General features: G+C 41.9%; 1 protein-coding gene across 1 annotated transcript; it reads left to right on the top strand.

Annotated features, from left to right (window-relative positions):
• Nucleotides 1-394: 394 nt before the first annotated feature.
• LOC136445684 (organic cation transporter protein-like) lies at nucleotides 395-14672 on the top strand. Its single transcript, XM_066443818.1, has 12 exons — nucleotides 395-698; nucleotides 1509-1635; nucleotides 3990-4093; nucleotides 4244-4398; nucleotides 6118-6289; nucleotides 8707-8851; nucleotides 9904-9995; nucleotides 10337-10471; nucleotides 11628-11707; nucleotides 12591-12699; nucleotides 13833-14042; nucleotides 14512-14672. The coding sequence occupies exons 1-12, from the start codon at nucleotides 436-438 to the stop codon at nucleotides 14588-14590; spliced, it is 1671 nt and encodes a 556-aa protein (XP_066299915.1). The 5' UTR covers nucleotides 395-435; the 3' UTR covers nucleotides 14591-14672.
• The last annotated feature ends 1605 nt before the right edge of the window (nucleotides 14673-16277 follow it).

Raw genomic sequence — 16277 nt, 5'->3', positions numbered from 1 at the left:
TTAGTTGGTTGGTTGTCCTTGGTTGGTTGTCCTTATTTGGTTGGTTGGTTGGTTGGTTGTTCTCTTGGTTGCTTGGTTGGTTAGTTGGTTGGTTGGTTGGTTGGTTGGTTGGTTGGTTGGTTAGTTGGTTCGTTCGTTCGTTCGTTCGTTCGTTCTTTCGTTTTCTCGTTGGATCGCTCGTTTATTCGCTCGTTCGTTCGTATATTGGTTCGTTGGTTCACTGGTTGGTTCGTTGGTTGTTTGGTATCGTTAAGTCTTATGAAAAACACAATCTTTATTAAGGTGAAGGTTATATAACTTTGTTTATATCAAGCAAACATCCTCAAACATGGACATTGTAAGTCAATGCACTTTCCCCACCCCTTCGAGAAGTGGACTAGTCCGTAAGGCGACACTGTTGACCCTTAAAAAGGCCTCTATTATTTAAAAGTCAAAATGGTGGACAACGACGAGGTTCTGCGGCACATCGGGGGCTTCGGGACCTACCAGCGGCGACTATGTCTCCTCCTGTCGCTCACAGCTATCCCTTACGCCGGACACATGCTGGCTATGGCTTTCCTTGGCGCAAAACCACCACACCATTGTTCCGTAGCGGGGCTAGACAACATAACGGTCAGGTTTGGTGAGGACGACGGACTACGCCTGGTCTTTCCGGGGACTACGGACGACGGAGTGTGGACCTATAGCTCGTGCGAGAGGTGTGTGTGTAAAACTTGCCGAAATGATACATCAACAGTTTTGATTCCAGAGAAATGGGAACTGTGATTGTTGATGACCTTGAGAACCTTATTAGTTCCTTCAAGGTCAAGGCTTAAAGCACGTGCCGGGTGCTAGGTAGACTCAGTGAGTGAGTGAGTTGCGGAGTGAGTTACGGAGTGAGTTACGGAGTGAGTTACGGAGTGAGTTACGGAGTGAGTGAGTGAGTGAGTGAGTGAGTGAGTGAGTGAGTGAGTGAGTGAGTGAGTGAGTGAGAGTGAGTGCATGTGACTGAGTGAGAGTGAGTGAGTGAGTGAATGAATGAATGAATTATGAGTGAGTGAGTGAGAGTGAGTGAGTGAGTGAGAGTGAGTGCATGTGACTGAGTGAGTGAGTGAATGAATGATGAGTGAGTGAGTGAGTGAGTGAGTGAGAGTGAGTGAGTGAGAGTGAGTGAGTGCATGTGACTGAGTGAGAGTGAGTGAGTGAGTGAGTGAATGAATGAATGAATGAATTATGAGTGAGTGAGAGTGAGTGAGTGAGTGAGTGAGTGAGTGAATGAATGATGAGTGAGTGAGTGAGTGAGAGTGAGTGAGTGAGAGTGAGTGCATGTGACTGAGTGAGAGTGAGTGAGTGAATGAATGAATGAATGATGAGGGAGTGAGTGAGTGAGTGAGTGAGTGAGTGAGTGAGTGAGTGAGTGAGTGAGTGAATGTGTAAGGGAGGGAGGGACGGAGGGAGGGACGGAGGGGGTGTCAGGGGTATAGCTGATTAGATTTCAATGATGTAATGTCTTTATTACGTCTGTACAGGTACGACCTGGGGTCTGTATCAGTGGACGATGTTGAGCCGTGGAACACCACAGGTCTGCCGGAGATCCCGTGTGACCACGGCTGGTGGTACGACACGAGTCGGTTCAAAACGTCCGTTACCATGGAGGTGAGCAGAAGGAAGAAAGAAGGGGCAATATGTAGATTATAACCTCATTCGCAGGCTGAGTCAGGTTTAAAGGGGGGGGGGGGGCAATGGGGGAGATTGCACTCGGTTTCTTGTGGGGCTACTAGAAATGAGTCAGTGTAGTACAACTGATATTCCATGCAGAAAAAGTACATCACGTATCATATGTAGCCTGTATTTACACAAGCTCTCAGCCGGAGGTTACTGACCCCCACTAGGGCGGTCACGGAAACCGGCTGGACACTAGGAGCGCGATTCGTCAGGCTAGTATCATATGTAAAACAATATCCCAACTAGTAGAGTCTGCTATGGAGGCTAGGGTTAATATGGGTTTCGGTCGGGTTGTGAAAGTACATAGTTCGAAAACGAAAAATAAAGCTAGGTTTATGGCATTTTTAGTATGAAGATTTTAAAAATCTAATCCAGATAGAAACATAGCGTTGGAGATCACACCTCTCTGATCGAGTGTCTCTCCGAAAAAAAATCTTCTTTGTATATTATAATCGAGGAGGTTTGAATAGCTAAACCTCCTTGCTATGATGTACTGTGTAATGTGTTAAACAATCGAGGCTAAATCGACCCGTCAGTCAGTTTGGAGCGCGATTCAGTCAAAGTACACGTGTACGGGACTACAGCCAAAAGTGCTCACTTGTCTCAGACACAATGGCAGCTAGCGCAGGTTCACGAAAAGTCGCCCTGGAAACGTTGTTTACATCATGGGCAGGATACGTGACATTTCTTGGCCGACTTCCGACGTTGTCCAACAAGAAACAGCTGGGCGACTGATATCACAGCGACCTTATTCACCCCAAGTGACCATGAACCTGTGTGTCCTTATAGTCTATCCAAGGACGTTGACCTCCATGGTCTGTCTGTCAGTGACATTAAATGACGCTAAGTTGTTTTGCCAGTGTTTAAGGCAACCAAAGCAAAATTAGGGCCCAAAATATGCAAATTTGTGCTGAAATCTTAAGTTTATGGTAGTGACACTTACTAACAATACTTAGCACATTTGCGTAATAACTTCATACCTGTAGCATTTTAAAACCTCGCCAAATCGTGCCGTGCGATGATTCCCTTAGTTTCGCGAGCCTTCAAAAACCCCAGCGACGATTTTCAGTGAGTTCTCACATGACAACAACGTCATATTTTTGCATCATGGACGTCGCTATACATTCTGGTAGTGTTGTTTGAACTAATCATGTATAGAAATGACTTACGTAATTGACTTTCAAAATACGACTTTGGGTCCTAATATTGTTTGAGTTTCCTTTAAGGGGCGTGATGATAGGGTCACTGGAGTGTCAAAAAGGGCTCTAGAATGTAAGTTATAATATTTATTTCAGTAGCCTGGTCTGGTACCAGCCCATCGGGACCTTACCGGGATCTCCTCGGTACTGAGAGTGTTCAACGCCCGCCCAGGCCTAGAGGGCATCCCGGTGCAGGTTCAATCCTTGGCCTACGAAATGGACAACTAATATTGGACATGCCTCCTTGCAGTTTGGTTATGAACTGCAGTTGTTCTGTTCGTTTCGCTTGATAAAGCAAATCATTACGGGGTGAAGCATTTTTACAGGTTTGCGTAGCAAAACCTTTGTTGGATCCGTTGGCATTTTTTGGTGGCCGCCATCTTGAATTGTGACGTCACAGGGTCGCCATACCGTTTATTGGGAGGGGTGTTTTTTTTACGGGGGTCGCTGGCGTTCTCTCTATTTTCAACAAATCGGCACACAACTATCACACATTCAACTCAAACAAAAAGAAAAATTCAATACCAATTCATATTTATGAAAATTCTCCGTAATCGCTAAACTAACATAGCGAACCTGAAGTATATGTGGCACAAATACTTAACTCTAGTCTATTGTATCTTTCTGTAGAGGGGAGAAGCTTATATTGCAATTTTGGCCCTTTCTTTAGAACTACAGATTACATATGTGTGATTAAATGCTCATTGATATACAGTTGATAGGGGTGTCCCTGTGGTGTAGTGGTCTGCGCCTTTGCTACTCTGCCACATCTGGTTCAAATTACTTGGACCAGAAGGACTGGGGTTCAAGCCCCACGTAGGACACCTCTGGACAAGAGGCGCATTGAGTCATACCAAAGACTTTATAAAAATGGTACATACTTATGAAACAGTATGGAAGTTAAACACACTCCACTGCCAGTGGACTAGCCCCCTGCTGCAGTGATTGCACCACAGTGTGGCCCAAGGGCTATGAAACGGAGATGGGCACCGCCCTATACATCAATCATGGTGTGGGAGGATTTTAACTTTTTTTTTAAACTTAACTATACAGTTGATATCGCTTTTATCGTTTCTTACATTTTAGCACGACCTTGTTTGTGGTCGGAAATGGATGGGCAGTTTGGCACAGTCTATTTTCATGGTGGGGGTGTTGTTGGGAGCCGTCATTTTTGGCGACCTCTCTGACAGGTACGTTCCATGTTTATTATATATCCCGCATTCTCACGACATAATAACAAAAAAAACTAGCATTTGTTGTCGAATTATCATCAATTTTCATGTCGCTTAGTGACTTGCATACTTGGTATTTTCTTACCATATAGTTCCGTATTTTTACAGGTTCGGAAGAAAAAAGATCTACTTTCTTTCCCTCTTCATCATGCTGGTGTTTGGCGTGTCGACGGCCTTCGCACACAACTACTGGCTCTTTGTATTCCTCCGCATGATCATTGGCGCAACGAACTCTGGAGTTTTCCTTACGGCGTTTGTTCTAGGTAACTGCCAACCAACCAATCAACGAATTAACCAACAAACCAACCCACCCACCAACCAACCAACCAACTAACCAACCAACCAACCAGCCAATCAACCAACCCAAAAGATAGCACGAGACATCCACAGCTGTCTTTGGAATGCCATTAGTTTGCCTTGAAATTCATAGTCGGTGGTCCGATGAGCCTTTCAGACTTGAGTAAAGGCCCTGTCACACATGTGCGTATATCATGGCCGTGTGAGTTGCGTGTTAACATTTTTGACATACGCCGGCGTGCGCACCATACGCACCTAATGCGTTTCTCAATCGTTTGGTGAAAGTTTTAGGTACGCAGGCACACGCAAGGCACTACCCAGTACGCTTAATATTTTTGAAACTACCGAAAACTTTCGTCCGAACGCTGATACGCAGCTAAGACGTCATAAGAACGCAGTTCAAACGTCCGACATCGGTCGAGCAGAGTCGGTCGAGTAAGGTACGAGCGCGCTTTGTGTTTGCGCTCCAAACGCGGTAACACGCTTCTCTTGCCGCACGATCTCTGCGCAGCGACCACATCGCGTACTAAGCTTGCAGCGCAGATACAACGCACGATGATCGAAGGTATGGCGAATAAGAATATACGTCACCAATGAGTGTGGTTCGTCCTGCGATCGGGCAGCGCATTGTACGTACCAGTAGCGTATGAACAACGCAAAGATAACGTGCGGATAGCGTGCATATAGCGTACTCGACGAACTTCCGGGGTACATTTCAGAATTGGTATTTCATTGGTCGGGTCGGGTATTCAATTTAGTTAAGGGCAGAGAGGAAACAAACACAGCCAGCAAAGTGTACATAACTTTTGATTTAAATAATCATTGAAATGGTCCACAAAAATGTGCCAATTTTACATACACATAAAAGTTCTACCGTTCGTTACTTGTGGAGGCGTCTTATAATAACAGTTTTCGTAACTACTGATATCAACGTAACACAATTCACAGGCTAAATAATGGCTCTAAGTGTCACGGCGTGTTCCAAAAGTAAACTTGGTGTCCCTGTTACATATATACAAACGGTCCTACTTGTCGTCAGTAATGGAGGCGTCTTCCCAGCCAAATACGCTCATGATTTGATTAATTGGCATAAGTCGGAAGTGCGTCAGGCATGCGGTCGGTAGACGTTGTGTGAGGTCCGGAACACGCTCAGCATACGCACCTGATACGCAGCTATTCGCTGCAAGGATAACATTATTGCGCACTTCATATGAAAATCATACGTGTCTCAAACCTATTGGATGCGTTGAATTCGTTATTCACACGCTATATGTGCGACGCGCATAATTAAAACAAATCGATATTTTAAGCGTACAACTGCGTATTGTCAAAATTCAACACGGAACTCACACGGAATGGCTTATACGCACAACTGTGACAGGGGCTTAAGTGAAATGTTATTCCACGATTACTAACCGTTCACTCCCTTGATGGTGAGCGCCCTCTTGCAGAACATCGGCAGACTGCAGCACAAACACTAACACACTCGTGTGTACGTGCTCACACACACACGTGTACACACACGCGCGCACACACACACGCACATACATATACACCAAAAACGACACTACCCTCCCTTGGGATAAAGGAACAACAACGCTTCATTAACTTTTTTGACAAGAGAATCTCAAACTCATTCGTTTTGATGAATTTATTTAACGTTTTGTCCCTTTTATATGTTCCAGCATCAGAGCTTGTTTCCCCCGACCACCGCACGCTGATCTCAATGTTCCTGGTGATATTTTTCGGGGTCGGCGGAATGGTTCTGTCGCTGATGGCCTATCTCATCCGGTACTGGGAATGGCTGCAGCTCGCCATCTCTCTCCCAAACGTCCTCTTCATTATGGTCTATTGGTGGTAAGTTTGTTTGTTTGTTTGTTTGTTTTATTCAGATCTCCATTAGTGTACAATCTTAACAATGTATACACTAATCTTCCTGGAGTCCGCCTAAGTAAATACAATTTCATCAATACAGGAACAATACAATTAAATCAAATACAGGAAGAACGAAAACAATTGTTAGATAGTAAATCATACGAAATCAAATATGATGAACTTAAAAATGAGCGGAGAGGTCAGAGGTCAACATGAAAACCGGAATCATTATATAGATTATGTATTAAGGAAACCCAGAAGTAATACCAAAAATTGTTTAACATAATTGAATGAACTGAACATAAATATAAACAAAGGTGGTAAGTCTGCGTTTACGTCTTCTAAAAGGAAACCCAAGCAATATTAGAGCCCGAAAATTGGATTTTAAAAATCAGTTTATTTAGTCATTCCTATATGTCATGATTAGCTCAAACAACACTATCACAATGCATAGCGACATCCGGAAAACTCACTGAAAATCGTCGCGGTTTTTTGTTATAGGCTCGCGAAACTAAGGGGATCATCGTTTGCGCGGTTTTAAAATGCTCAGAGTGTGAAGTTATTGCGAAAATGTGCTTTATAGTGTTAGTAAATGTCACTACCATGAAGATATTAGCATTGTTTGATTTCCTTTTTTTTGTCCCTAATATTGCTTTGGTTGCCTTTAAAAGGCCCTGTCACACTTGTGCGTATATGCAAGTGCGTATGAGTTGCGCATGAACATTTTTTTTGGTTTATGTAAAGTTTGCATGGAAGAAGCTGTTTTCTACTTTGACCCATCGCTGTGCAGCCTAGTTATGGAACCTAAGAAATAACTTCTTCGGTTGCAAACTTAACCCTATCCAGACTGGGCTTTTTTGGTATATCTGGGACTGCGGGGAGGGGGGGGGCTGATTCGGCCCCCCCCCCCTCATAATTTCCGAACGGTATGATGTATCATCACCAAATTTGTTGGGAGTGATATTCACGTCAAGTTATATAATTCCTGTAATTTTGGTGACGTTATGACGTAATATGACGTAATTATGACGTCATCGATGTGATTTTATTGGCTAAATAGGGAATTCCCGTAATATCTAAAGGAATTAAACAAAACGGTTTGTATTATTCATTTTAAGGTATGCAAAGACATACAACGTTGTAGGTACGTTGACGTCAAAATGACGTCATAGAATGGCGTCATATGTTGTTAGCGATCCCTTGGGATCCGCAATCTTGGATCGGCCATTTTGAAATTTTTAAAAATCCTTTTTTTCCACTTATGACCCCAAAGGACGCTGAAAATAGACTAAAAACGTTAATCTAAATGTTTCTGATAAAGAAAATGTCAGGTATTGACGATTTTAAGGGCGAAAAAGCCTGCTGATACCTGAAACAGTGAATCAGATATAGTCCGCCATCTTGGATTTTGGCTGATTACGTCATCTTATTAGCATAAATCATGAATATTAAATCAGGAAAGTTACATCTAATTACATGTTATGTTATACATGAAGGAAAACTAGCGTAGTTGTGCAAGAAAACCCGAGAAATATCATTGTTTTCAAAATATTAATGATTTTTGCATAAAATGCCAGTCAGAAACCCGTTGCCATGGCAACATGAAAAAATGATAAACTTAAACCATTTTTATAAAATTGTTGCCAACAAAATTTTAGGAAAAGTCACCAAGTTTGGTTGTCCTAGCATACATCGTTCGGCAGTAATACGATGTCAAAGTTGGCGCGGGCACTTTTAGCCCCCCCCCCTAGTCTGGATAGGGTTAACCTAAAACAAAAACTTATTTATACGCAACTCATGCGGGCACAAGTGTTTATATTCAGGTCAGCATGAGTTCCGTGTTAGGTAAAGTTTGCGACCGAAGAAATTTTTCGGTTCGATAACGAGGCAGCACAACGGTAGGTCATAGTAGAAAACAACTTCTTTCCCGCAAACTTTGCCTCGACCAAAAAAAAAATGGTAATACGCAATTGCAACTCGTACGGACTTGAATATACGCACAAGTGTGTACGGGCCCTTCATGTTTTTAAGCGCTTGTGTGTACTTATCTGTGTGGACAACAGTTTAACATGTTCATAATTGCCGGGTTGTGATGGTTTGTAATGTATTTGTTTAGTTCATCATAACAAACAAACACACATACACACACATACACACACATCCTCACACACACGCACTCACGCACACTCACACAGTCACACACGCACACACACACACATGCTCACACACGCGTACTCACACACAAGCACGCACTCACACACAGACAAACACAGACACATACGCACACACATACACACATATACACACACACACACACACACACTCAAACAGACAGACACACACACAGAGAGACACCAGCAACTTGTTAATGAACTGTTTCTTCCTGTTCCTTTTTACAGGGTTATTAACGAGTCTCCCCGCTGGCTCCTAGCTAACAACCAGAAGGAATATGCGGTGGAGATTTTCCGGAAAGTTGCCGCTGCCAACAAGAAAGTCATCCCGGAAGGACTGTTTGAAGATGAGGGGAAAACAGATGACGACAAAGTAAAGCATTTTGATTATAGTTTTACGTGGCTTCGGGTTTTCGAGACTTTTGTACTTTTGATACTTTACCCGCCTTTATCTCAAAAACGTTGTACTGGAGATTGGCGGTAAAAATCATCCATAAACGGTTGATATCATTTATCTAATTATAACATTTTTTTTTTAATTCAACAAAAGGAACTCGGACGTGCCTATGGCCCTATGCAGTGTGACTGACCTAGATATTTTGGACACGTGACGTTTCCGGCCCAATGGGCTGTAGCCTGGATGCCAGACCCCCGATCTTTATCATAATTATGTATAAGCTAGTTCACGGTTGCTACTACGCATGTGCAGTGTCAAAGGTGAAGGCCCCCGAGACGTAAACAAATCCCGCTGGGGCGTTAATTGTTATGCAAATTGAGACAATGTCGAGACGAGCACTGTTTACAAGCCGGGGGCCTTCACCTTTGACACTGCACATGCGTAGTAGCAACCGTGAACTAGCTTGTTGTGCATTGTTTCTCAAGGTCTGGTTCAGGGGCCTGTTGTAGAATTTCCTGGGGGACTTGTTGGCCCTACAGCCGAGAAGGTAGCCCGTGTATAGGCCCTGGAAACAGTCTGGCATCCAGGCTAAATGGGCTGATGTTATGCTTATGTTATATTAAAGGCAGCCAAAGCGATATTAGGGCCGAAAATATGGAAATAAAAAAGATGCTGAAATCTTTACGGTAGTGACATTTACTAAGTCTATTCAGCACATTTGCGTAATAACTTGGAAATTCGTACTTTGGGCATTTTATAACCGCGCAAAAACCTGCCGTACGATGATTCTCTTAGTTTCGCGAGCCAACAAAAACCCTGGCGATGATTTTCAGTGAGTTCTCACATCACAACTACGTCGTATTTGTGCATGATGGACGTCGCTTTGAATTGTGATAGTGTTGTTTGAACTAATCATGTATAGAAATTACTAAATAAATTGACATTTAAAATCCGTTTTACAGGCCCTAATATTGCTTGGGTTTCCTTTAAAGTACCGAAGCTTACATTGATGTTCCTAACTATGACAGACAGACGGAGAACCCAAGCCGCGCCATAACCTGATTGACTTGGTGAGGACCCCCAATGTGCGGAGGAAATCACTCATCATGTTTTACGCATGGTACGTTTTATTCGTTACGAACATTAAGATTTTACCCCATTAAAAAGCACTGCAAGTTTAGTCAGATTGCACGTTATCCGTAGAAGTTTCAAACCCATGTACAATATGATAGAAATTTCATCAAAGCGAGATTTGTAGTGATGAAAGGATATTCGCCGTTTTGCGCCATTTTGCGTCCATTTGCGCTACTTCGTCGATTTCAAGCGCCGTGTTGCAACTACCTTGCGCAATTTGGTGCAATCTACTAGTGAGATACTCGCTTAATCATGGCAACGGTACTACAGGTAGAGTTTCGAAATAATCGTCGTGTTTAACATCCTTTCCTGACGGTTTTTCTCTAGGTTTGTCGCGGGGTTTGTTTTCTACGGTCTGTCACTGAACGCCACCAACCTGGCCGGGAACCCCTACCTGAACTTCTTCGTCTCCTGTGCTGTTGAAATCCCCGCCTACATCCTCGCAAAGATTTCCATGGACAGGTCAGTTTAGGAACAATTCTGTTGAGTTCTTTCACCGTTATCCTTCGTAGAATTGTGAAACTTAAAGGCACCCAGGGCATTTTATGAGGCTTGAAAACTGGAAACATTCTAGTTGCTGTTATCTTAATGAAATAGACATTTAATGCCACTGTTTACCACATTTGCGTGCGGATTTCTTATTCAAAGTGCTCAAAAGGGGCACAAAAATAAGCTACATGGTGATCTTTTAGTTTCACGCGCCTTGTGTAAATAGACCCACCTCCGTCAAAACGTAGAAATGCAAAATTAAAACATGAAAATGCAAACATTTGACGGACATGCAGTCACTCGCTCATTGGTCAAACCGCTAATTGTGATGGACAGTCAGGATCAGTCTGTTAGGGCTTGGATTTTCTGTTATTGAAACTTACTATGTGTAGGAATGACTAGACATTGGATTCCTTTTATTCAAGTTTTAAGTTTCATAAAATGCTCTGGACGCCTTTAAACCTCATGATATGGTGAAGTAGCAGTCCCGCGTTTGGATCAAAATGTCAGGGTTACAATCAAACAACAATTGGATCTATTCTATAGCAAAACTCGATTTCACAAAAGCTTTCGACTATTACTCCAAACGGCTAAGGAGATACAAATACAGATTATCGGTTACATATCCAGATTCAGGAAAGTATTTGTAGTTTTTTCACGTATAGGAAAAGAGCTATCGGAGTTACAATTTAACAACAATTGGATCTATTCTATAGCAATACTCGATTTCACAAAAGCTTTCGACTATTACTCCAAACGGCTAAGGAGATACAAATACAGATTATCGGTTACATATCCAGATTCAGGAAAGTATTTGTAGTTTTTTCACGTATAGGAAAAGAGCTATCGGAGTTACAATTTAACAACAATTGGATCTATTCTATAGCAATACTCGATTTCACAAAAGCTTTCGACTATTACTCCAAACGGCTAAGGAGATACAAATACAGATTATCGGTTATATATCCAGATTCAGGAAAGTATAGCCATGCGAATCAAGCCTAGGCGTACATTTTCATGAACATAACCGTTTCATAATGCCTGCCTTTTTGTCTTAAACTGCGCGAGTTCCATATAATTCTTGTGAAGATTGCTGATATTCCTAACGTGGATGACTGTTTCTATGCAGGATTGGGCGGCGCTGGTCCCTTCTGGCCTTCCTATTGGTTGCTGGCCTGGCGACGTTTTGTATCATGTTCATCCCAGCTGGTAAGACTAATGTGACAGTACATGTATATTAGCTTGAAAGTTCGCGACGTCACGTCATACAGGTATACAACATGTAACAGTTACAGACTCGGTGAGCAGTGGGTCATAAGTTTATAAAGCCCACACCACCAACATGGTTGAAAGGCCCACGTGTAAATGGCGTCTTTCCCTCCTTGCGTTACTCCTGGAGTCTACCATAGTGGATACTCCTATCTGTTCTATTCTTGCAATTCCTACAGTGATATCAAGTCAGTATTAACTATGTTAAGGTCCAGTAATTACCAATATGTATATTCAAACTTTCTGTCACAATTTGGGTATCGATACTGGCAAGCTAAGGTTTTATACGACATGCAAAACAACATCTACAATGGGAAAATATTTAGAATTAGATAAATTTGATTTACGTTCTGCAATTAGCAAAATTAAACTTAGTGCCCATTCCCTTGAAATTGAGAAAGGGCGGTACAAGAACTTACCTGTGTGCGAAAGAACTTGTAAATACTGCATGTCAAACAAGGTGGAAGACGAAACACATTTTTAGGCCAAGTTGCATTGCCCATTCTACGACCACGAAGGAAACGAGCTGGTAAAAGAGACCACCATTTTCCGCCCTAATTTCTCCACGTTTTCAGACGAAAAGAAAACTACTCTCCTCTTAACATCACAAAACCCACACATTACAAGTAATGGATATGCAAAACCTCAGTATACGGTCTATCTTTAAGTTGGTACATTGCTTACCTTGACTTGTGTTGTCTTAACTCAATAGTTTGTAGCTGTTAGTTTTCCTAGGCACAATGATTAACCTTAGCCTTGTATGAATAAGTCATAATGATATGTCCTGAAATGAACTTTCTTTTACTTTTTTAAAACCCAACAGCTTACTCAAAGGCGATCACCGTGCTTGCGGTCTTCGGAAAGTTCGGGGCAGCGGGTTGTTTTGGAACAATCTACGTGTTCGCAACAGAGATCTTCCCAACGGTAGTCAGGTAAGAATGTGGCTTGTTTTCACCGGGTACAAACGTCATCCTACGTCACAAGTATGGCGTCATATTTACAGATTTGCATAGTTACTAGTACAGGTTTGCGTAGCAAAACCTTTGTTGGATCCGTTGGCATGTGTGGTGGCCGCCATCTTGATTTTCTGACGTCGCAGGGTAGCCATACCATTTCATAGGGAGGGGTCGCTAGCGTTCTCTCTATTTTTAACAAATCGGTACACAACTATCACACATTCAACTCAAACAAAAAGTAAAAATCAATACCAATTCATATTTATAAAAAGACCCCGTAATCACTAAATTAACATAGCAAACCTGAAGTATATGTAGCACAAATACTTAACTCTGCAAGTACTAAAATGAGATTGTCAGTTTCACACTCCAGTGTTCCATCACGTATTCTAATCATTTAACCATGTTCCTGTATTGTAATCAAAATGTCGCGCTCTTATTTAGGGGGGTAACAGTTAAACCTTCAATAACAGATTTTTCAACAGTTGCCACGACCCTCTTCCGAATGGATGACCCATGCAAACTAGTGCGGTCACGTGAGCTTACGAAGACCTAACTTCCACTTCCTTCGTCACGATTGAAACTTTACCTACCAGTACTAGTAAGATAATATACTAATATTAAGTTCAGAAAATAATTTCATCAGGTTGGTAGAATATAGGGTATAGGAGATTCTTTTTACACAACCAGGTAATCTCACCTGCTAACGTTTCGGTGTCTGTCAGACACCTTCATCAGAGCTTCTGACTGGAGTACTGCTTCTCACCGCTATAATTAGCCGATGTAGGTGGCGCTTTTGCGGTGCGAACACTGTCCCAAACGTGGCTAAGTTTGTATCCCCCCCTCGTCTCGGTTCATCACCGGTGCTGTCTTCCTTATCCAGACGGCCCCCTTAATCCAACGGGTGCGTCTGTTATCCTCTCTGTCGATTACCTTGGCCCCCTCCCAGTAAATGACGCAGTTGTGTCTGGCAATGTGAAAAAACGAATCTCCTATACCCTTCTATTAAGTTGTATATACGATTTAAGGTTCTTCTTGTCATATAATCAACTGGAGAAATCGTCGTTTGTAGAGGAGCTAACGTTGATTTTATGTTTTTATTTTCCCAGGAATGTTGGTATCGGGGCGTCCTCCATGTGTGCCCGTATAGGCGCCATTGTTGCTCCGTTCGTCTTCCTCCTCCATGACGTATGGTCACCCCTCCCTTACCTCACTTCCGGAACTTTTGCGCTGGTTGCTGCCGGTCTGGTGCTCCTACTTCCGGAAACCCTTGGGACCAAGCTGCCTCAGAGTCTGGAAGAGTCTGAGAACTTCACCAGGTAAGGGACGTTTCCTTAAATCTATCGTTCACTTGAAAGTTCATCAAAGTCACTCTGAATCAAAGTTAAACCAAATCAAATTGGCAACACAAAAGATTCGAGCTAATCAGTCGAAAATGTGTGGGTAAGTTCAATCTTTGTGTTGGCAGTTCTATTCGAGATCAACGTTAATGATAATAATGGGCTGGTGGATTAAATTTCTAGGGGCACAACCACACGTTGAAAAGGTCGGACAGTTTTTTCGCTTCTCATCGGACTGGACCGCCCTTTCCACCACCCATTTTTTTGTCTGTGGATAATCAACTTAAGACCAGGATCCATCTGCACGTTTAATTTATTTTTTAGATTTCATTAGAAAAAAATTCGAAAAATAAGAAAGCAGCTTCATGTCAACAAACAATAAGATAATGACGAAGACTGAAAATGTCCAAAATGGATAAAGACATTATATTCATTTTTGTTCGGACAGGAACACAGCACAGGCGACCACTACTACAGCAGCACCAAACGACGCCGAGGCCAACAAGACAGCCGAAACAAAAGTGTGATCCGGATCAACGTACCCATGATCTACACCGTCAGCAGATCTGTGATCTTGATCGCACTTTAGGAATTTGACTTGCACGCGATTCGAGTGAGGATACGAAGTTCAGTAAGATGTCACAACTACTTAAAGTGGGTTTTCTTGTCACCATAAAAGACAGATGATCTAGCGATTTTCTTCTTTTTTTTTGGTGTGTATCGATAGGTCTCCCTCAGGAAGTTGACCCATGTTCCTTACGCGCAGTGATCTTATGGACATGTGACGTCATGAGCGGGTCAAAGGTGGCCAGAAGTCGATACCTACCGCCGTCCAGATTTAACGTGCCATAACGATAGCATAACAAGCCAGTAAATATTTTGTCAAATCTTACGAAAATACCAACTCTACAACTTTGCCATAAAGTGTATACCACATTGGTATTATGTTTATTTTTAACATTTTGTAGCTTTTTTTTTAATTGTGCACATATGTTTGGTGATAAGGGGAGAAAATCATATTTTCTGAAGAAATGCTGACGATCCCTGTTTAGAAAAGTCTATTTCAATTGATTTACATGATAACTGCTCGCTTGATGATGATGATAAGTTTTACATTTTTCTTCGTAGCACAGCATTAACAACGTTTATTTTCTAAATTTCATGCTAGTCTATGGATTAATACATTATGTAATGTTAAGGTTTAATATACTTTGTTATTATGGCCATGTAGCACAGCACTAACTAAATGACCATTAATATCGGGACAACGTCACAGATGTTCCAAATTTTATGAAAATACTAAATATTTTTGTATTATTTTTTGTATGATTAAAACGTGAAAAAACCTTCCGAGTTCGTATTGTCTGTGCTATTTCATTATTTTACACTTTTACTAATTCACACTTAGGACTAACTATCCACTTTGGATGGTACTAGACTTATGATTGCATTTCTTACTGTTATATCGATAAAACCTAGGACAGTGGTATTTATATTCTGCAATGCAGACTTAGTCTACTAGGCGGCGCAGCGTACACATGGTATCCATTTTCAAGTGGAGTACAGTATGCATATTATGCAGACGTACAGACAAAAGAGCTGCGAGAAAGGCGTTTATGTAGTCATCTTGCATCTCTTAAAAATCACACTTAACATATCACAAAACGTTGCGTCTTTGGACGTTGTAAACGTTGCAATAAGACATTGAAGAAAATCATTTCCCGAATCCTTCTAGGGTTTTTATTGAGACTTACCAGAACATGCACTCAGGATACATATATTCCACTTTCTCGAAAAAAAGGATCCGAACCGAATAAGTTAGAACTTAGTGTCAGTAGCTAAGACTAGAGTAGTCATATGTTATATTGTTATTATTGGCTGTACGTCCACTCCGTGTTACATGTACATGTACTTGCAATTAGCCTACGGGCAGGAATTTGCAATTAACTGTCTATTATGATATAACTAGACAATACTCTGTATCATCTTTGCCAGTCTAGCTCGGAGTACTGTACTGTTGCGCCTCTATAGAGGAGTGGCTTCTATCGTGGCTTAGACGTGCAGTCTGTACTTTTTATCCGGGTATTTTTGTTGCAGACACTGCATACTTATCCTGTATCAGTATATATTGTGTAGTTGCACGAGTGGATGAACAAAGTAGTCCTGTTGATATCTCTGTGTGAAAAATCGTCTTGATCTATCCAGATCATGTGC

This window comes from Branchiostoma lanceolatum, chromosome 12 (genome assembly GCF_035083965.1).
Source record: "Branchiostoma lanceolatum isolate klBraLanc5 chromosome 12, klBraLanc5.hap2, whole genome shotgun sequence".
NCBI classification, from domain to species: domain Eukaryota; kingdom Metazoa; phylum Chordata; class Leptocardii; order Amphioxiformes; family Branchiostomatidae; genus Branchiostoma; species Branchiostoma lanceolatum.
Note: the sequence above shows the minus strand (reverse complement) of the source record. Positions and strands in the feature narration are given on the sequence as shown.

Excerpts from the sequence above, each read along its gene's own strand:
- LOC136445684 (XM_066443818.1), top strand. The coding sequence starts at position 436 with ATGGTGGACAACGACGAGGTTCTGCGGCACATCGGGGGCTTCGGGACC. Across the intron at positions 4,399-6,117 it reads CCTTACGGCGTTTGTTCTAG|CATCAGAGCTTGTTTCCCCC; the intron begins GTAACTGCCAAC and ends TATATGTTCCAG. Across the intron at positions 10,472-11,627 it reads GCAAAGATTTCCATGGACAG|GATTGGGCGGCGCTGGTCCC; the intron begins GTCAGTTTAGGA and ends GTTTCTATGCAG.